Source organism: Rattus norvegicus, chromosome 6, assembly GCF_036323735.1.
Source record: "Rattus norvegicus strain BN/NHsdMcwi chromosome 6, GRCr8, whole genome shotgun sequence".
In the NCBI taxonomy this organism is placed as follows: Eukaryota; Metazoa; Chordata; class Mammalia; order Rodentia; family Muridae; genus Rattus; species Rattus norvegicus.
Window position 1 is genome coordinate 94,312,667 of NC_086024.1, and position 20,931 is coordinate 94,333,597.

Sequence of the window (20,931 nt, forward strand, 5' to 3'; positions counted from 1 at the left end):
CACAGCAGAAAGCAAACTTCAAACCACAGCTAGAGAGGCAGCCTGTGCACTACTCTCATCTACCCAAGGGCGTAGGGAGAGCACTAGAACTTTCCAGAACGGAACATGCAGCAGCCTGACCTTCAGAGTTCCCGCCTAACTCAAGCCCGAGGCTCTCTTAATTCCTGTCTGCGTTCCCCCACAGTTTACTGTTTGGTTGATACGTCTCACACAGGGTAGCAGAGAGCACAGTAGGTGACCTTATTATATATTCAGGAACTCCAGCCACATCACGTTTGATTTCTGCCTCACAACATGACTTTCCCAAAGACAAAAATCCTGTAGAATATTTTTTTAGGGAAATAAAGAAGGCCGGGCCTCTAATAAGGAGGTCACAGTACGGCTCTTCCCTGCCTGGGGGCAGACAAAGCTCTTCTCATTATTCTCAAACACAGCAATGGGCTTACCGCTCCATCCACATTCTGCAATCCATACTGTTCGCAGATGGAAACCAGCTTCTTCCGGTTCAGGTGACCATCTCGAGTGATCCCCAGATCCTCACAAACCTCTTGCAGCTTCTCTTCTATCCAGTCTGGAGGAGGGCAAGACCCACCATGTGAAGCATTCAGGTCGTCTGGATTCCAAAACCTCAGCTGGCCTAAAATCAAAGCAAAAACTGTGTTATTCCCAAAGGAACGCACAGAGACAGTGCCTGCTGTAGATATGTACCCTTGGGAAATAATTCTTTCGGTTGTGTTTTATTCTTCTGCATGGATGAGTGTTTTACTTGCATGCATGTCTGTGTAGTACATACATAGTTCCTCCAGTGCTCATGGAGGAACTAGAGTTACAGATGGTTATGAGCTGACATATGATACCGGAATCGAACCCGGGTCCTCTGGAAGAACATTTAGGACTCATAACTACTAAGTCATCTCTCCAGCCCCATAATAAACATTGCATAAGATAACTATAAATGCTGACCCCACTCTGATTTGGTACTGAAGTTCGAATGGAAATTGAAGGCAGTTTTTGCTTTGGGACAATCACCCAGGAGAAAGGAACACTATCTCATACACGTGAGGTCAGAGGCCTCCACTGAGGCTTCCGGAATGTTTCATTTCTGCTTTCTTTCTGGGCTAAGCATTACAGCATCTTTTCCTGGGAAGGAAACCACCACAACGAGCCTCTAAAGTTCACCCGTTTTCCAAGTCAGAAACCCAGGACTCACTTGAAAGAAAAGGTTGCAATGGGGTTGGGGATTTAGCTCAGTGGTAGAGCGCTTGCCTAGCAAGGCCGTGGGTTCGGTCCCCAGCTCCGAAAAAAAAAAAAAAAAAGGAAAGAAAGAAAAGGTTGCAAACTGCATGTTGGTTAGCGTCTGTAGATGTACGCTGAGTTCTGTTTAAGACAGGGTCAGACTACTTGAAACGCCAAGACTATTCATCCTGTATTAACCACCCTGCTTCTAAAATCATCCTGTATTAACCATCCGGCTTCTAAACTGGCAGAGTAAATGTGAGCCCACGAAGTCTTCGCTTAGATATGGGATAATTACGGGCATGATTTTATGTACCTGGGAGAACCATGGAAGACTGTAAGGGTCACTCAGTGTCATTCCTGATATTTATTGACAGAATTTAAAGCCATTACTGTACTATTATTCCAGGCTGGAGAGCCAGAGAACACACTGTTTTAATTATACTTATCCACACTTCATCTGGGGTTAGGGAAGAAAGTGAGCTAAACCACAGTGCCATCTGGTGGCCACACGACTGTCGTGCTCTGCTTCGTAGTCTATAGATACTGGACACTTGCATGCTGGGGATGCTCACAAGTCCCTCTGGCAGCCTGCACTGCAGTCGTCCTCTATAAGTGGACTGGTATATATTGGCTGCTATCTTTCCTATAATGTTAACAGTCAGGGTTTGAAGAGTGTGAGGTGTCACTTGGAAATGATTTTTTTTTTTTCTGTTGCTGTTGGTCCTAATGTTAGCACGCGGCTTCCTTCTAATGCAAGGAGGAGCGGAACTCGAGTGCACAGACTGTCTTAGCCATAGCAGCCAGGGCTTTCCCTCCTCAGCAGTCCCCCAAACCCACCGCTTTCTCTTACCTTCCGCTTCATACTCCTCACTGCGTTGTGTCTTCCAGTGCTAGAGAAGGCAAGAGACAATTAGTGCACATCTGAACCCAGCCTCTAGACCAGATTGCTCTCTAGCTCTCAAGTCACCCCGTGGGTTAGTCACATGACTTTAGCCTTGGAGTCAGTACTGGCTCTTTTCAGTTACCACCAATTAAGAGGTTGAAACCTCTTGAAATAGACTGGTCTTTGCACCAAGTGCTGTCTTTGCATGACACTAGGGATCTGCCTTATCTTTTTTTAAGGTTATTTATTCAACAGAACTTCTTGCAACCCATTAAACCAGCCTAAAAGGAATATGCAGAGTTCACCAACCAGCAAATGTGCATCCAAATTTATAAATTTGCTCTCCAGTGGGTGCATACAGAGTGATCACCTTCGTGCTATATCTTGGGAACACACACAAGAGCAGAACACACTCATTTCTTGTCGGACAAAGTACATATACGGAAGAAGGGGCAGAAAGAGTGTAAGGACCAGAGGATCAGGGAGTTCACTGTGAGATTGTGTCTTCTAGTAACGTCAGAAGCTACACACATGAAGTCTCACCAACATGACCACTTAAACTCGAGCTGCACACAGAGGACACTAATGGACATGCCTCAACCCTGCACAAAGGATTACAGACACCTAGGGAAAGCTGAGGGCAGAAGACACTGTCTTCCCTAGGGAAGAGCACACCAAGGGACTACTCAAGACCAAATGCTCAGGCCTGAAAACACACACGAGTAACACACACACACACACACACACACACACACACACACTCCTAAATAAACCTTCCCAGTCTTCATAATATCTACGTATATACATCAAGGTATGCATGTGCCAGTAATTAATGAAAAAAGAGGGCCACAAATTTGAAAAAGAGCAAGGAAGGGTATATGGGAGGACTTGGATCAAGAAAGGAGAAGGGAGAATTGTAATTATATTATAATCTCAATAAAGTTCCCATGCTAATGAAGACAAGGGGGCCAGAACAGAGGAAGTAAGACAGAATGGTGACTGAGAAGAAGACATCAGGCTGGGAAGGTGAAGGATGATGTCCTAACAGCAGCAATGGATAAACTGAGTCCTGAGGGTCATCTGAATTATGGACAGCAAAGAGAACAGGAGTCCTTAATTACTGCTGAACTTAAGAACGGGTCGGGCGCACCTCCTGATGAGAGCAAATACAGATGCAGTCTGCACAGTTAAGACTAGAAAGCTGAATTCAGCACACTGTGCCGGTACAAAGTTACACTGACCACAGTGGGATTTATTTAAACTAGATCCCTTAGCATGGTGTTATGAGTGAGGGTGATCCTCTGAGGTCAGAGCACCTCCCCTTCATCACAAGTCAGGAACGAACCCAGCCCTGGCTCCACTGGCCAATTCTGTATCAATCTTCCTTGGACCGGTTATAACATGTAGCTTTGGTTCTCCTGCAAAAGGCTTAGGCTTCTCAAGCAAACTACCTGTTGCTCCTGCCCCACGGGGAGGACCCACAGCAGTAAAGGAAGTCCAGTGGAGAAGTCAGGACTCACTTAACAAACACACGACTATAGTCCACAGGTGTGGTGGCACCCAGGAGGCAGGAGGAAGGGGACTAGGAGTTTCGGGTCAGCCTGGACTTCATAATAGCTATGGGTAGAGTGGACTATTTGAGAACAGAGAGGGGCAAGCAAGAGCAAAGCATGACAGACAGAAATGAAGCCCAGGTCATTGTACATAGCCTCTAAATAAGAAAATACTAAAAGGGGAAGAAATACGAGTGTGTATGTGTGTGTGATTTTATAAATAAAATTGCCTCTTATACCAAGTAACCAGCCCATTTACTGGGATAGATAACAGTATGATGCTAGTTGACTTCTTAGACTCCTGAAATAAACACAGCAGGAAGACAGGCCTAATTAACTCCAGTCTGCAGAGCCTGCAAAAATGGTTACACCAGACATTGTCTTTTGGTGGTCTAACATGACATGATGTAACGTGCTTTCAGGCTACCTCAGTGGGTCTCCTCCATTCCCCACACTCATTCATTGCGTTAGATACCTGACAGGAGCTACTGAAGAATGAAAGGGGTTGTTTCAATTTACAGTTCTCGGGGATACAGTCCATCACAAGGGAGAGTATGATACAGGAGCAGGAGACAGCTAGGCACACTGTGTCCCCAGTCAGGAAGCAGAGAGCAAAGGATACTTACTTCCATTCATGCTGGTGACCTTTTTGCTCAGTCTAGGTCTCTAGCTCATGGGATGGTACTGCCCACAGTTTATATGGCTCTCCTCACTTTACTTGACCTAACCTAGATAATCCCTCACTGGCATGCTGTCTTAGTTACGGTTTTACTGCTGTGAACAGACGCCATGACCAAGGCAACTCTTATAAAGGACAACATTTAATTGGGGCTGGCTTACAGGTTCAGAAATTCAGTCCATTATCATCAAGGCAAAACATGGCAGCCTCCAGGCAGGCATGGTGCAGGAGGAGCTGAGAGTTCTACATCTTCGTCTGAAGGCTGCTAGTGGAAGACTGACTTCCAGGCAGCTAGAATGTGGGTCTTAAAGCCCGTACCCACAGCGACACACTTCCTCTGATAAGGACACACCTCCAAATAGTGCTACTCCCTGGACCAAGCATATACAAACCATGACACATGCCCAGAGCCTTGCCTCCAAGTGAATCTAGAGTCCATCAAGTTGACAGTATTAACCATCACATTCATGGCAGTCAAGCCATCTCTTCAGTGAAAGACAAGTGTCTACTAAGATTCATGCTCCTTAGTCCATAGGGACCCTAAGATGTCATGGACTCAGCTAAGCTGAAACATCCAAGTGAAATCCCCAAACAGACTATGCTGAACTGGAGATGGTCAAAGGTCACGTCTCAGGATGGCTAAGCTTACTGAAAGTGCCCAGCAGAGAGGCTGGGACGGGGACTGACCCACCCCACCGGGGCCCGGTGATTTCTCCGTTTTTCCTTGAGGTTATAATTCTTCACTTGTCCTGCATTTCTAGATAAAGATGGTGCTCTAAGCTTCGAGATGTGGGGCCAGGTGAAGCAGAGGGGAGTGGCCGTCAACGGTCCTCCACGGATCGCCTCATTACTGTTTTTGATCAGAATTAAACTGCTATTCTATGTAAGACTTTAAACCCATAGAGGCCCACTGATGAGAGAGAGCATCCTGGCTACCAACAGACTGAGTCAAATGCTCACCCTACTTGGGCATCTGAAACCATGCAAATGCATTATTCAGCATCTCAGTAACCTCAGATTAAACCCACCAAATCGACCTATAACATATTAAATGGAGTTTATGACCTCAGGACCACTGGTCCAAATGAAACTATCAAACAGGAGTTGTGCTTGACTTTTTTTAAACCACAGACACCGATGGCAAAAGGGAAGAAAAATGTTCTCACTGGGCTCAAACCATAAAGAGCCTCAGCAGGGGCAGAGCATCTTGGAACAAAGCAAAACTTCCAACTTCAAACATCTTCGGCCACAGTTCCTAAGGGGGCGGGGTTAGGTATGCGTGGCTTCTCATGTCGGCTCGTGTGTTTCCCCAGGCTTGTTAGAACAGTGAGCAGAGCCTTGGAAAACCGCAGATGCTCTCATGTAGTTCCCAGGGTGCCACAGGTCTACGGTAAGGGTGCTACAGCCTTCACTGTCCATCGCTGCCCACCACCAGTCACTTCTTTCTCCATCCCTCACCCCTGGCTAATGGTCCAGCAGGAAGCTACTGCCCAGGTTGGGAGCTGGGCTGCCTGGTACTGAGTCCCCACTTAGTGATGGGGTTAACTTTATATAATTGTTAGACCTCTTGGCCTTAGTTTATCTGTAAAATGGGACTAACGTAGTACAAATTTACTGAGGGAATAGCAAAGTGTTTAGCACTGTGCCTGGCACATGCACACTATAAGGTCCTGCTACTTTTGTATTGTAGGTGTGTAAGCAATGGATATGAAACTTGTATTTGTGGAACTCTTTTCACCTCTGTATTCAAAATTAAACCATTCATTTGGGTATGCCTCTGCACGTATCCGTACATTTTTTAAAAGGGGATTTTTGAAAATTATATGTTCACGTATATCAGTGTTAGAAATTAACACCTGAGGTCGGAAGTGTCAGATCTCCTGGGGTTAGAGCTGCAGGCAGTGGTGAGCAGCCGGACATGGATGCTGGGAACTGATCTGACAGCAGGGTAGGGGGTGTCCTATGCAAGAACAGTTCTCTAACCACTGAGCTCCAGCAGGGTGCACACCACACAGATGGCAGCTCACCACAGTACCATTCAACACCACACAAGGTCACAGGATCTAAAACCCGTGGGCTCGTAATCTTCATTACTGAACTGTTGTTACTGACCTATCTAAGTATTTAAGTTACGGCTCCCACCAAGGCTATAGTCTGAAGCAGGCCTGTGCATGTGCGACTAACAGCAATTCATGGGTATTGTTTTTATAATGAAAATGGCTTTATATATCAAAATAAAAAATTTACCCTTCAATAATTTTACTTGCTATCTAAAGGCAATAAAAAAATAAAAAGAAGAGAGAGGAGGTAGGGAAGAACTGGAGAGGGGGTGACGGGGAGGAGGGATGTAAAGTGAAGAAGAGAGAGAGAGAGAGATCAAGAGAGAGAGGGAGAGAGAGGGGGGAGGGAGAGAGAGAGCAAGAGCAAGAGAGAGTGCGCACCATGTGCACAAATATGTATGCAGTGGCGTGTTTATAACGATAAAGTGTTTAGAACACTTAAATATTAAACAATGGGGTGTAAAGCACAATGGGGCACACAACATAATGTAGTCATTAAAAGTAACTTAAAAACCATGCAGGACCATGGAAAATCATTTGATAAATGTTAAACAAAAGAGCACAACAAAAATGTGATCCGCACCGTGATTGTTGCTGGCAACAAATATTTATACAGTCAGACAAAGACCGGGAGGAAACAGATAATAAATAAGGCATGTTTTACCTGAGGGTCTCTAAGAGAACGTTCTTTTATTCCCTCCACTTCTGCAGGATGAGTGGACACAACTCTCACTGTTCCTTTTACCCTCGCGTCCTCGCTAACTTGACTGTAATGTCTCAGGGTCTCGGGTCTCTCCCTTCGGTAAGTTACCTTCTGCAACGAACTGTAGTGGGTGCGGGCTGGGAGGGAAGCCAACGCTGCTTAGACAGGCAAATGCTACTGATGCCTCCTGAGCTCAGCAGAGCATGGGATGACCAGAGACCCTCAGTTAAGACCCGTCCTGGGGGCCAAACCACCCCAAAGAGCAGTCCCTAAGAGTCCAACGCTGGGCCTGCTGTGGCACAGGGCTGGCGTTCACAGCACCTCTGATAATTTTCATAAAATTGGTCACACAAGACTCGCCTTGAGATCACCAATATTCTGTCATAAAGGGGGGTGGCTCATAAGACCCCATCCTTCCCTGAGACCTTCTCAGGGAAGTTAATGGTTATTCTGGGTGGTGAAGACACTTTCTTCCGTGGTATAGTCAGCCACTGGTCAGTTATCCATTTTCCAGTGAGGAACTCCTCTATACAACCCGAATTAAGAAGAAGAGGGGGGGTAGTTAGGAATAGAAAGGGGACCAGCAGTGAATATAATAAAAACACAGCGTATGTGTGTACGCAAATGTCTGAATGAAACCCATTATCGTGTACAAAATGCACTGGTAAATAATTAAACAGTAGTCTAAAACAGCCACGGCTTTGAAACCTCAAGTATCAATTAGTAGGAATGGTTTTTCCTAACCTCAAAATAACGGGTGGGCAGGGGGAGGGATAACAAGCCGAGCTGAACTCTGGGGTGACAGTCTCCCTGGCACTCTCTCATGATTTTTGGTAAACTCTGATGGAGCTGGGGCCGTCCTGGGGAAAGCAACAAGGTCAGCCCAACTGCTCCACCTCATCACCTCTACTGGAGACTCCTCACCCTACCATGACAGGAACACTGCCTCTCCCTAGTCTAAAGGAAGGGCCTGTCCCTTTAAGAGGGAGCGAAGCCCATAAAAGCTGAATGTTTGTTATTAAATTGCAATTTTGGAGGGGGTGGGATGGGCAAGGGAAGATTCAATTCATTCACACTTCATTTATTTTCATTCCTGCTGCCTAGAGTGAGTCCAATTAAAGAGATGGGGGAGGGGCGGTTTAGGAGGTCGGGGATTAGGTCATTCAGCTACCGCAACAGCACCAATAAAAGGGCGCATCCTTGTGGAACAGGGTGCTTTAATTGCAGATGGTAACAATGCAGAAGTGAGAGCAGGCTGGTGGCCGCTAGACACAGGCTCATCCCGAGCCCTGGATGGGGTAATCAGGAAAGTCTCTGAAGGGCAGGAGCAGGGAGACACAAAGGCAGGGATGCTGTCAGGGTGCAGGATTCACCAGAAGACACTGCTATGGATCCCCGTGAAGCCAGGGGCCCTCTGAGGGGGTGGGTGCACGTAAACACTTTGTGAAGGGGCTGCTGTAGGCTTGTTTGAGCATCTTTCCGTACACTCGGGACACGGGAAGCAAAGCCATAGAGAGGATAAAAAGTGAGCAGACTGTGTCCTCCGTTCAGCTCAGGAAGTTATCTCACTACAAAGCGGGAACAGCCCACCACCCTGTGAGGGGACACAGAGGTGCGAGTGTGTCTCAGAGATGTCCAATCATGGTTGTTGCTTCTTCCTGAATAACGATTTGGCCAGGAACTCGTGGGCATCGTGGTCCAATCACTTCGCTTCTGCATGCCTCAGTTTCCTTGTGGTAAGTCATAGCTACTGTGAAGGCATGTTTCATACCTGCAAACATTGGTCAGTACCAAGCACTAAGCGCTCCCTGGGAGGTCCCTGCTTTTAACTACATGAAGTAGCTGTTAATTCTCTCTGCTGCTTGGATGCTCAAGGCAGGAGGGAGACAGAAAAAAACAGCAGAGTCCAATGTCAGTGTTAGGAATTACCTGGAAGAGACTAACAACTATGGCTCGGACAAGCGAACTGGCTTGATTGACTCACTTCATACTGTATACACCTAACAAAATATTCTCCCGATATAAACCACCTTCCTGACTATAAAAATACAATTGCTGCCAATTACGCCTTAAGACTGGGATGGGGGCAGGGAGGGACAGGTGTAGTACATTAATTGTGATGGAGCAATCAACTGGGAATCAATGTAGGGTGAGCTTCTCCTCTGAGACCTTCCATTCCACAGAGACCACTGGATGGTACATCTGGCAAGGGTCACCCCGTGATTCCTTTTCTTACAGGGCAGACACAGAAGGGGTCAGAGGTTGCTTGGCCCCCAAATGGCCTTCACCCTTCTCAGTTAGACAAAGGATGTCCTTGCACTCATCCCAAGGGCCACACATCTTAATGTCACCCTGGCCATTGTAGCCAGCCTGATTGCTTTACAGCTGGCTGAGGTACCCTGCACACATCAGCCACACAGGCCGCCTCAGTGTCAGGAATGCTTTCTTTGGAGAGACACCTGCTTTGGGAGACTACAGAGCAGATGGCCAGGGTCTCTTGGATCTCAGCTTCTAGCCCCAAAGTACAGCCAGCGTCTGCAGCCTCCGAAGCGACTGCATGGCCCCTGCCTACAATAGGTCAGCCACTGCCTCCACTAGCCATCTGCTCGAGCTAAGACCTTTGCACCCTACAGAATGTATGGCTAATTAAATGATTATGGGCAACCACAAGGCTATTCTACCGAGACAGAGGTTGCCGAGCTGATCTCTGCAGCCTGGGAGACCGCAGAACACTAATTTTGAAAAGGGAAGGCCTTGTAAGCCCAGAGGAAGAGCAACACAGTTTCCTAGATTGACAAAGCCCCTTTAAAAGGGGGAATGTATTTAGCAAAGCATGGGCTATCTCTGAAGAGAACCAGGAATCTGTTTAGGTAGCGTGCGTATATGATTCAAAGCACAGCATCCATAGTGTGTTTGGTTAGTCTTACATGCTTAGAAAGCTGCACTCTGGGCTGGATACTGGAAGCTGAATGTGCCAGGATCTGGTCTGCTTTTGTTTCTCCTGAGACACACTTCCTGGGACTCAGGGGAGGCTAAGGCACGGAGAGTCTGACAGCCCCAGCTTCCAGTCTCTCCGTTTTGAACTCAGGGAGGAGCTACTGGAATGGAATGCAAATTGGTGTCTTCATCTCTAAAGGCAATTACATGCTGCAAGTTAAGAGCAGGGATAACGGGAATTAATGTATGGTTTTAAAATGCACGCACAATCACGTGAGTCCTAGCGCACTGCCAGAAAGCCTTCAAGTACTGCCGATGCAAAGATAGGCTCAGTGTAAGCCTCTTCCCTTGGTAAGGCTGGGCGTGGCTGGATTCTAAAGTCCTGAAAGGGGGAGAGTCTCCCCACCCCTCTCGGAGGCACTTTAGATTAAACCTAAACACAGACAAACACTACCCCCGAGACAGGGTCTCATTAAGTGGAACGGGCAGTTTTTTTTTTTTTTTTCTTTTTTTTTTTTCCAGAGCTGGGGACCGAACTCAGGGCCTTGCGCTTGCTAGGCAAGCGCTCTACCACTGAGCCAAATCCCCAACCCCGGAACGGGCAGTTTTTATACTTCTAGTCACGTCGGTTGCTGAATGGGTAGTAAGCGCCTTATCTATGGACGATACTTAGCAGTGTGGTTGGAAAGGGTTTCAATCATCATTGGAATATGGTCATCGTTAGCTCGATTTTGATTGGCTGTGTGGCTTAAGTTCCCAGCTAAAAGTGAGTTATCAGAAATTACTCATCTGGAAGGCTGTGAAGTAGAGATAAGAGTCTTTTAATGATTTATCTATTTTTATTTCCTGTGAATTGGTGTTTTAGTTGAATGTGTGCTGTGTGAGGTGTCAGATCCCCTAGAACTGGAGTTACAGACAGTTGTGAGCTGCCATGTGGATTCGAGGAATTGAACGCAGGCCCATCTGAAAGAGTAGCCAGTGTTCATAACCACTGATCCATCTCGCCAGCCCCTAGGGATGGACTTTAAGGGACAACACCTTGGTGTAATTCAGGAAGACTAACCAGGACACCAAAGTCTGCAAGCCTTGTAAGAACAAGAATCATCTTGTTAGCTTTGAAAAGGATTCCGAGGTCAAAGGATCTACGATCCCGTGCTGGAGTAGCCATGTCATTTACAAAGACTGAAGACACAGGAAGGGGTGGTGGAAAACCATTAACAAAAGCATCTGTCCTGAGGATATCATCTCTCAATGAGGGGAAAGATGGACAAAGAATATGAAAGGGATAACAAAAAGTAATGTGTGTATTTCAAGGTCAGGGTAGAGCTTCTGTTGCAAAAAAAAAAAGTGTATGAGTCACAATTAAACATTAGCCCACCCAATGAAAAACTTCATTGTTTCAACACCAAGTCATGCGTATATGAAAATATAAGGGAAGGTCAATCTCAGACGTTTCAAAGCAGTTCGAATTGATATGGGCAGCAATTTCAGTTGTTTGAGGGTTTTGATTTGTTTTGCAGGGGGACAGGGCTAACCGAGTCCCAACCTGGCCTCTCACCTGCACAGACCCAGCAATAAAGCCCGGACCCCACTGAGCATCCTTGAGCCAATGTGCCTGTCAGATTTAACTTTTCTCGGGTTCTCACTCAACTACGACGCGGGAGCCAATGGTTTTGACTTACATTATGATTGTCTACGGTTGAAGAAATAATTGTTGAAATCCCCTTGCTCTTGATAAGGATCTTATGGACCCAATTTATTCCCCATAGAGAGAAACAGTTAACAAGCCGTGCCCTGTTCTTCAACTAGGCCAGAAAGCAAAGTGGCACTGCCCCAATTGTATTAATTACACAGTCTTTTCTACCAAGCCCAAAGAACAGAGAATAAAATTAAAATGTGTGGGTTTTTTTCCCCTGCTAGCTACCTGTGGCGAAACATGGGCCGGAAGCCCGACGTTCTTTCAGTAGCTATTCATCAGAGGGGATAAAAATGTGCTCTTAAAATCGAGTCTCACTTCTGTTTTTCACCGAAGTAAAGAACAGTGTCAACCCCAACCCCCTCGTTAGTCACACCTTAGGCTGCGACCAAGAATGTGCCCTTTGTTGGCCCCGATTCACTCAAGAGTAGAATGTCCGCCTGAATTGACTTGGGTGAAAATGATCCCAAGAAAAAGAAAAATCACCATCCCTTTCAATCTCGACGAGAGGAGAAGTCAGACTCCCAAGGGATCCCAAAGCCAGATAAACACACAAAATCCAAGGCCAGGCACATCACGGCTGCTGGTAGGCTCTACCTGGCTTTCGAATTAGTGCCTTGTGTATCCTGCTTTCCAGATGAAGTTTTGAAGGACTTACACAGCACTGTGCCTCACAGACGTCTCTCCTTGCCTTGTAAACTGCACTTGGTAGGGGAGACACGCTTAATAGCTAGGTTAGACATTTTCATTTCAGCAGGAAAGAATCAAATTGTCTGATAAAAGCTCAAGGGAGGGGGAAGGGCTAGAGATGATGAAAATGTTTATAGGTTCTTTGGCCTTGAACACAGGCAAACAGAAACAAAAGCCAAGCACGACCAAAGTTGTGGCAAAGTTTATTTTTGTTATTATTGTTATTGTTATTATTATTATTATTTTATTTCATGTGTATTGGTGTTTTGCCTACATGTATGTCTATGCAAGGGTGTTCTGGATCACAGACAGTAGCGAGCTACCACGTGGATACTGGGAATTGAACCTGGGTCCTCTGGAAGAGCAGCTAGTTCTTTTAACGCCAAGCCATCTCTCCAGTCCCAATATAGTTTATGTTCATACACTCTGTACAGGAGGAAGGTGAGTAGCTATGACCTGTGACCCTCACCTACGGCTCATGACATAGACGCACTGCAAACAGCGGCTACCTGAGCTTTCAAATTGCTGGTGCCTAATGAAGCCTGAAGCTTCACCCGGGGCTTATATTAAATATAAATTTAGATGCTTCACAGCAATCTCTACAATAGCATTGCTCACACTTGTCTACCTTCGTGGCCATTCCCATGAATGTGAGCAAAAGAGTGAAGTTACAGGTAGATGGCAGAGAATCACTGTTGAGAATTGTCAGTAGTTTAGATGGTGCTTATGGGAGAAGAAGGGCTTCATATATAAAAAAAAAAAAAAAAAGACACTGTGAGCCTGGAAATGACAGCCTTCCTGAAGAAGTGGGAGGCTGCAGCAACCTCCCCTTTGATTGGAGAACCCCAGAGGGGAGAGATGGATTCTTACTTTACCTTTTCAGATACAGTTTGCTCATTTGTCCAGAGAGGGTGAGTTCCTAATGGGGACAGCTTCGATGGGTGAGTGGGACACTGTTCCATCCTGCTGGTAACCCACGCCACCACAGGACTTCAGGGAAATCATGATTTGACTCAACCCGGAGCTAAAATTAGTTTCCCATTAGGGAACACAGCCAGACCACCCTCTGCACAATTTCTGATAACAGGTTCTGATGTTTTTATTGTCTCTGTCAAGAAACTCTGAAGCCACTTTGGGGAAGGAAAAATCAGACCTGTTGAAAGCAGAAGAAATAGCAGACCTAGAAAGCTGGCTAAATGTCCCTAATCTTGCAGACCTAAGAAGTCTGTCTCCAGCTCCCTCCATTCCTTTTCCTTTCATATTGTTGGGTAACCCCATGATGAAGTATGATCCCAGAGAATAGATTCTCAACACCTCCAAAGACATGAATAGCAGATTCTCAGGTGACAAGAAAGGAGACAGAAATAAATGCAGCAGCAGAGAACAGAGCCCCTGACAGATTTAAGATTTGGACTCCCTAGTCAGGCAGGGAAAAGTTCCTCCTCCAATTAGGAAGATACCCTCACCTTCTCACCCTCAGAGGCACAACAGCTTCTGTGGAAAGGATGAGGATTCCAATAGCCTCTGACAAGTAGCTGAGGCAGAAACTGACAGCAAACAGAGACACTGTGTGGCCACAAGACTGACATGCTCCTAAAACTACACCACAGGACCATCTGCCCAGGTGAAGGCAAGACCTTGGGCAGGGTCACAGTTGCACAGGAACACCCAAAATTTGAAGAGAGAAGCTGCTTTGAAAAATGACAGGATTGGGGGCTGAGTGGGAGATCACATTTAGCAGGACCAGGCTTTGGGTTCAGCTACTGTACTAAAAACAAAAATGGTAGAACGGACTCAGCTTATTCTTTGGGCAGGAAGTAGCAGTGACAACTGCAACAGGGGAGGCAAGGGCGTGTCATCTGGTACCCCTGTGGGTGCTTTGGTGTGGGATGCCGCAGACTATGACAGTGGGGAGTCTCTGCTGGGAGCAGACACCTAGAGAAGGGACACTGCCCAGGCCTCTGCCTGCAGCTCTTTTAGAGGGTGGTGAACAGGGCAGATTCTGACTGTCGTGTTCAAAGGTCCTATCTGAAGTTTCTGGCACATCTGCAGGGAAGCTGTATCACACTGAGGTGATCTCTCCATAATGTCCTTTACCACCAGCAAGGTCTCTCCTGCCTCAGGTTCAACTCGTGTTTACTTCTACAGAAAACCAAAGGCTCACTTCAAAGGTTGCTTTAAAAGATAGTAACTCCAGCAGAGTAAACAAGCTACCCAACAAATCCGTCACTGAGCTAACAAAGGGGCAAGAAATACATTGCCAGGAAGGGCTGGCTCTGCTCAGAGGCTCTCTGGGTATCCCTGGAGTGTAAATGGAAACTACTATGTCAAAAATAAACAATTATTAGGTTCCTTGGCACCACGTAATAATATCTTGAGACCAGTTCAAGAGATAAGACACCAGACCTAAAAAGGGTCTCTGAATAATGAAGCTTACCTCCTAAAGCGTCCAGGCTCATTTTTGAGATGTATATCCCAATTAAATTTTCTATCACCCAGACTCATGATGAAACAGATTTTTACAAAGTAACAGGACACCCTCTCCAACAGCAAGGAAAAACACGGGGTTATGAATATTCAACGACATAATGTATGCAGATCCTTGTCCCTTTAAAACTGTCTATATAATGTGTTTTTGCGTGTAAGTATGTGTGTTTTCAGGCAAAGTTCCCTGTCTGAATGTCTCAAAAAGACCAAAAAAGGAAGGAACTACTGAACTGAGCGTCTGGGATGGCCAGCATCTCTGCCCTAGGCTAACCCGCCTGGGGCACTGGGAGGCCCCAGGCCATGCTCTCCAGCTCGAAATTTAGTGGCCACATGTCACCCACATTATTCTTACTCCATTTTGTCGGCTCTCTGTCTCTCTTCTAGCGTTTTTCTTAATCTTATATTTCTGCCACTGAACCATCATTTCTAGGGAACAGGTAAATATCATCTGATTTTTCTTTTCTTTTTTTTTGAGAGGCAAAGGTATTTAGCATGTGTGTGTGCATGTGCGTGTGTATGTGTGTGCCTGTGTCTGTATGTGTATGTGTGTATGTGTATGCGTGTTGTGTCTGTGTGTGTGTGTATATATGTGTGTTCCCCCCTTTATTTTTTCAGTATTTATTGCCAGTTCCATTTCCTATGGGGAATCTTCCCCCACCTGCATTTGTCCTTGTTTCCTTTAGGTTTGCAAGTATTCAGGATGTTGAGGACAGATGTCTGATTGCTGAGGACATCCTTGGGAGAAGTCTCCTACAGATTTTAGTAACAGAGATGCTAGGCAACCTTGAATACACATGCCATGCAGACACATGCACAAACACCCAGTTGGCCTGCAGTCTATAAGCACATGCACATACGCACACTCGAGAGCACGCGTGTGGACACGCACGCGCACACACACACAGAGTCAGTCTGCAGTCTGCAGATCCATCCAGAAAGCGGAGGTGCTTTGTCTCTTTTCCAGCTTGTATTCGTGTCTGGAATATTTACAGCTCCAGTCTGAGCTGAGATTTGCAAGAAATATTTAGAGTTTGTTCAGCAAGGCATCCTTGATCATGTTCTATAAATGGGATGTTGGCAAATGAGCCAGAAAGAAAGACTAAAGAAAATGTTACCACCGCTCCTTTAGTGACAGATAAAGTGGGGCACAGAAAGAAGGCACCAGGGAAGATTGGGAGCGAGTATGTGAGCTGCCCCAGGGGTGACAGACCCTGGGAAGAGAGCTGGGATCTGCCCTGCCCTGGGAAAGCACCCCAAGCCCACTGGAGCAAGAACCATGTATTTGAGCTGGTTTATCACGTCCCAAAAGATTAAAGTGCAGGTGATTTTAAAACACCAAAACACAGAGCTGAGGAGACAGTTGCAGTTAAGTTCACTGGCTGCTTTGCAGAGGACGCAGGTTCAGGTCCCAGGCACGTCCACAGCTGCTCACAACCATCCATAAATCCAGTTCTAGAGGATTGGATGCTGTCTTCTGACCTCCCTAGGCCGCAGGCATGTATGTACATGGTGCACATGTATAAAGTCAGGCAAAACATTTAAACACATAAAAAAAAATCTTAAAAAAAAAAAAGAAACCCTAGGGGTTGGGAATTTAGCTCAGTGGTAGAGCGCTTGCCCTGGGTTCAGTCCCCAGCTCCGAAAAATAGAAAAGAAAAGAAAAAAAAAAAGAAACCCTAAAAAAATTTGAAATACATTCTTCTGTCATGGAAGTTGCTTCATGGTCTAAGGTTGGAGACGGTGAAAGATTTAGATTTAGACCTTTTTTTTTAAAATTTGTATACATGTATGTGCATGAGATGTGTGTGTGTGTGTGTGTGTGTGTGTGTGCATGGATGCTTGTACTCATGCCTGTGTCGAGACCAGAGGAGGATGCTGTGTGCCTGGTCTTAACATTTGCCGTCTTATTCCCTTAAGACAGACCCCATATGTACAACAATGCCAAGCAACCAGAGCTTCCAGGGACTAAGCCACTACCTAAAGACTATACATGGACTGACCCTGGACTCTGACCCCATAGGTAGCAATGAATATCCTAGTAAGAGCACCAGTGGAAGGGGAAGCCCTGGGTCCTGCTAAGACTGAACCCCCAGTGAACTAGTCTATGGGGGGAGGGGGACAACGGGGGGAGGGTGGGGAGGGGAACACCGATAAGAAAGGGGAGGGGGGAGGGATTAGGGGGATGTTTGCACGGAAACCAGGAAGGGGAATAACATTCAAAATGTAAATAAGAAATACTCAAGTTAATAAAGATGGGAAAAAAAAAAAAAGACAGGAATTAGGCTGACTACCAGCAAACCCCAGCAATCTTGTCTCCAACCCTCCAACGCCCTCCCTACTCTTCTATCAGCCCTACCACGGATCTGTCCCCACCCCCAAGCCCAGTGGCACGTGTCAACCACACTCAGCTTTTTACATGGGTTCTAGGGATTTGAACTCGGGGTCTTTAAGCTTATGCAGCAGGTATTCTTACCTGCTGAGTCCCTTGGTTAGCTTTTTAAAATCATAAAAAATTAAAATAAAATAAATAGTACCACATCATGGAAAGATACAATTCCAAGGAGAGCTATGAGAATAGGAGACAGGGTTGGGGATTTAGCTCAGTGGTAGAGCGCTTGCCTAGCAAGTGCAAGGCCCTTGGTTTGGTCCCCAGCTCCAAAAAAAAAAAAAAAAAAAAAAGAGAATAGGAGACAATATAAAAAAGAGAATAGGAGACAATATAAAAAAGATAGCTGCAATCTAGGTCTATACATATAAACAAGGCACAGACATAATCAACCTTCTGAAACTGAGACGAAATTGGACGGTTAGCAGCATCTCTGTCCAAGTGACAGCACAGGGAAAACTAGGAAGGGCCCATAGCCGAGTGGGGCCTGTAGCACTGGGAGTGCCCGACTTCTGTTTCATGCTCATGCCCACGATCGATGACTGTGACTAGGATCATCCTGTGACTGTGACGGAGCTCCTTACCTCACTGCAGTCACCAGCTGGGATGTGTGATGGCCTGGCTTCTTCCTCCAGTGGCTCAAGCACTGTCACCTCTGCAAACTCTTCCCCAGACTCTTGAAACTCGGGCAGGGATCTCCGTCCATAACGCTTCCCGCCTCTAACGTATTTGGGCTGAGCTTCTGGTGAGCAGTCTGGACAAGGAGACAAGAGGGAAGCCTACATCACATGAGAAGTAACCCAAGCCACGTGGGGTACAGCCTCTTGTGTGATCCCCCAAATAAAGCAGCTCTGTGGGCCAGCTGTGGTGGCTGTGGAGGCCTTGGGTCAGACGCAGAGCAGTTTCTATGTCTGATGGCCAGAAGTATCTGCAAGTTATAGAAACTATGATGGCAGAAAGGAAAAAGATTCAAAAACTAAGAAGTAAGGTCAGGAGGGCTGGGCTGGAGAGATGGCTCAGCGGTTAAGAGCACTGACTGCTCTTCAGGAGGTCCTGAGTTCAATTCCCAGCAACCACATGGTGACTCACAACCATCTGTAAAGAGATCTGATCCCCTCTTCTGGTGTGTCTGAAGACAGCTACAGTGTACTTATACATAATAAATAAATAAATCTTTAAAAAAAAAAAAAGATCAGGAGGGCTGAGGGTGTATGTTGAACTAGACATGGTGGTCATGTTTGTGGTCCTGAACTCAGGAAGTAGAAGCAGAAAGACTCAGACTTAGCTACACAGTGACCACTTGTACACAGGTACACAGGGCCAGCTGAGGCTATAGGGAACTATCAAAAAGGGGGTACAGGAGTTGATTGTGTTTATCTGTTTAGTAAGCTGGTGGCTTTTAAATGTGGGAGTGGGGCAAAAGAAGTAGACAGGAAAAAAAATCTATCCAAGAGACACCATGCAGGAAGCCCTGGACCCTGGGCAGTCCTGAAGAGTCTGAGGGAACACAACGGTGTAAGCTCACTTCAGAACTCAGAGGGAAACACCCTCCCTTACCTCAGGGATCCCCTAGTTAACTGCTCCACTTTCTGATGTACCAGACAAGCAGAGCAACACAAATATGAAACCGACACCGAGAATTCTAGTCAATTAAGGACAAGCTGGCACCAAGACTGCATTTATAAAAATGATAAAGTAGAGAGCGGTGGGATAAAACAGTAAGTGGAGAGCCACTCGAAGAAACGTGAGATGTTAGTGCTTCTGCTTCCAACAGCGGTGACGTGTGAACAAAAAGGGACATGCCATGCCAGGGTAGAGTCTCCCGCAACTCTGAAGAGCTCTGGCATTCTGGAGTGGGTCAGCAATTACCCGTTTCACCCGCACTGCCACCAACCCACCCACCAAATGCCATGTCTACCACCGCCACCTCTACCACCCCATGTCACCTGCTCCATGCCACCTCCACCAGCAGCAAGGCTTCTCCTCTGAAAGCTTTGAAGCAATAAAGATAAATACTCCACTCCAGGGCCATCCTGAAGCCTTGTGGGCACTTGGCTATTCTATCTGATATTCTATTAAAATAGGTAAGAAGGGCAGTATCGCCTTAGTGTCTATCCGTATGGGACACTGACTCCCTGGAGGACACACTCTCTGGGTCCTGTTTGAACACGACAGTCTGAGCACATTTCAGAACTCATCCAGAGCAAGTCTGAAGGAACGAAACTCTTTTATCCTCAATGGAAGAATGGTTGGGTTGGTGGGCTCTGACTTCAGCATCCCTGGGACGGCAGATGACCCTGCATACCTGTCCACCTTTCCCCCTATGCCACCTCCTTGGGCAGCGTTCTGAAATGCTCAGGGAAGCCAGGAGTGAAGTATTTATGACAGCTATGCAAGTTCCAGCGATTACTATGCAGCAGCTCTTTGTAAGTCCAAGCCAAATCATTTTATTAGATCGAGCGATGCTCTTCCAGGAAGTGTTTAAGCATACACAACTTATATTGAGAGTGGCATGCACACTTGAAGGTACCTTTCTTCAGAAGTGAGTGTGTCAGTCTGTGGGTACCCAGAAGCGGTACAGACACTTGCGTTACTTGTTGGCAGCTGACACCCACAGATGCTGGTCAGACAAGAAGCAATGCAGAAGCATCCTTAATCTATGAGATGTTCTTAGATTTTAGAGCCAGACATACACTAACAGGATACATCATTAGTGACTAGGAGGGCTTAGAAAGGATTAAGAGGAAAACACAAAACCCAGTACTTTCCAAGTATGAGAATAGGGTTTGTCCGGGGATGTAACTGGCAAAGGAGTTCTTACTGTGTTCTGCACTGCTTCCAGAAGAAAAAAATGCATAAAAAGTGGAAGTCTCTACAGACTCTCCTGCGGATGGGATTCTTATCTGCAGCGGAAGTGACCCCTGGCTATGTGTTGTTAATTCTCGTCAGAGTAGGGAGTGTTGATGGAATCTTAACAGCTCTTCTTCTATACAAATGATTTGGAGGCTACTTTTTTGTTTGTTTGTTTCAGGAATGTTAAAACCTCTTAAATTACATTTTAATACAATAACCAATTGTAAGCAAATTTTAAGTTAATATCTTCTATATTACATATATGTATATACATCACCCACACATATGTTTCATACACATATATAATCAGCCAGTGTGTGTGTGTGTGTGTGTGTGTGTGTGTGTGTGTGTGTGTGTGTGTGTTTCCAGCTCTGACAGAAATCTTACTAGAATGAAGATGTTAACATGTACTAAAGAAAGGTGGGGGGTTGGGGATTTGGCTCAGAGGTAGAGCACTTGCCTAGCAACCGCAAGGCCCTGGGTTCGGTCCCCAGCTCCGAAAAAAAGAAAGAAAAAAAAAAAAAAGAAAGAAAGGTGGATTATGGGCTCTCTAAAATGTTTTACTTATTAGAAAATAAAGTGGCTTCTTCGTGGGCCTGTCGGGCCTGTGATCTAGAAGGCATCATATAATGCTTTCTAGAACAAATCACATTTTGTGAAAGTGAGTCCTCAGGTTTGTTATATGTTAGTCTCAATAAAGAAACTGCACAGGCTTAAAAGAAAGGTGAATTATTAAGGCTTGCTTGTCAGAGTTTCTAGATCCAT

At 46.0% G+C, this 20,931-nt stretch overlaps 1 protein-coding gene across 18 annotated transcripts in view; it reads right to left on the reverse strand.

Moving 5' to 3' along the window:
• Nin (ninein) overlaps positions 1-20,931 on the reverse strand; it is a 102,298-nt gene that overhangs the window by 51,285 nt on the left and 30,082 nt on the right. For 12 of the 18 annotated variants that reach the window (XM_017594089.3, XM_063261705.1, XM_006240158.5 and 9 more), the window contains 4 exons: positions 19,844-19,933; positions 17,898-18,067; positions 2,090-2,129; positions 447-637 (listed from right to left, as the gene is read on the reverse strand). In XM_017594089.3, coding sequence (XP_017449578.1) covers positions 447-637; positions 2,090-2,129; positions 17,898-18,067; positions 19,844-19,933 — 491 coding nt within the window. The remainder of the gene's footprint in view (positions 1-446; positions 638-2,089; positions 2,130-17,897; positions 18,068-19,843; positions 19,934-20,931) is intronic. The other 6 variants (XM_008764706.4, XM_008764705.4, XM_008764710.4 and 3 more) reach the window with 1 other exon arrangement.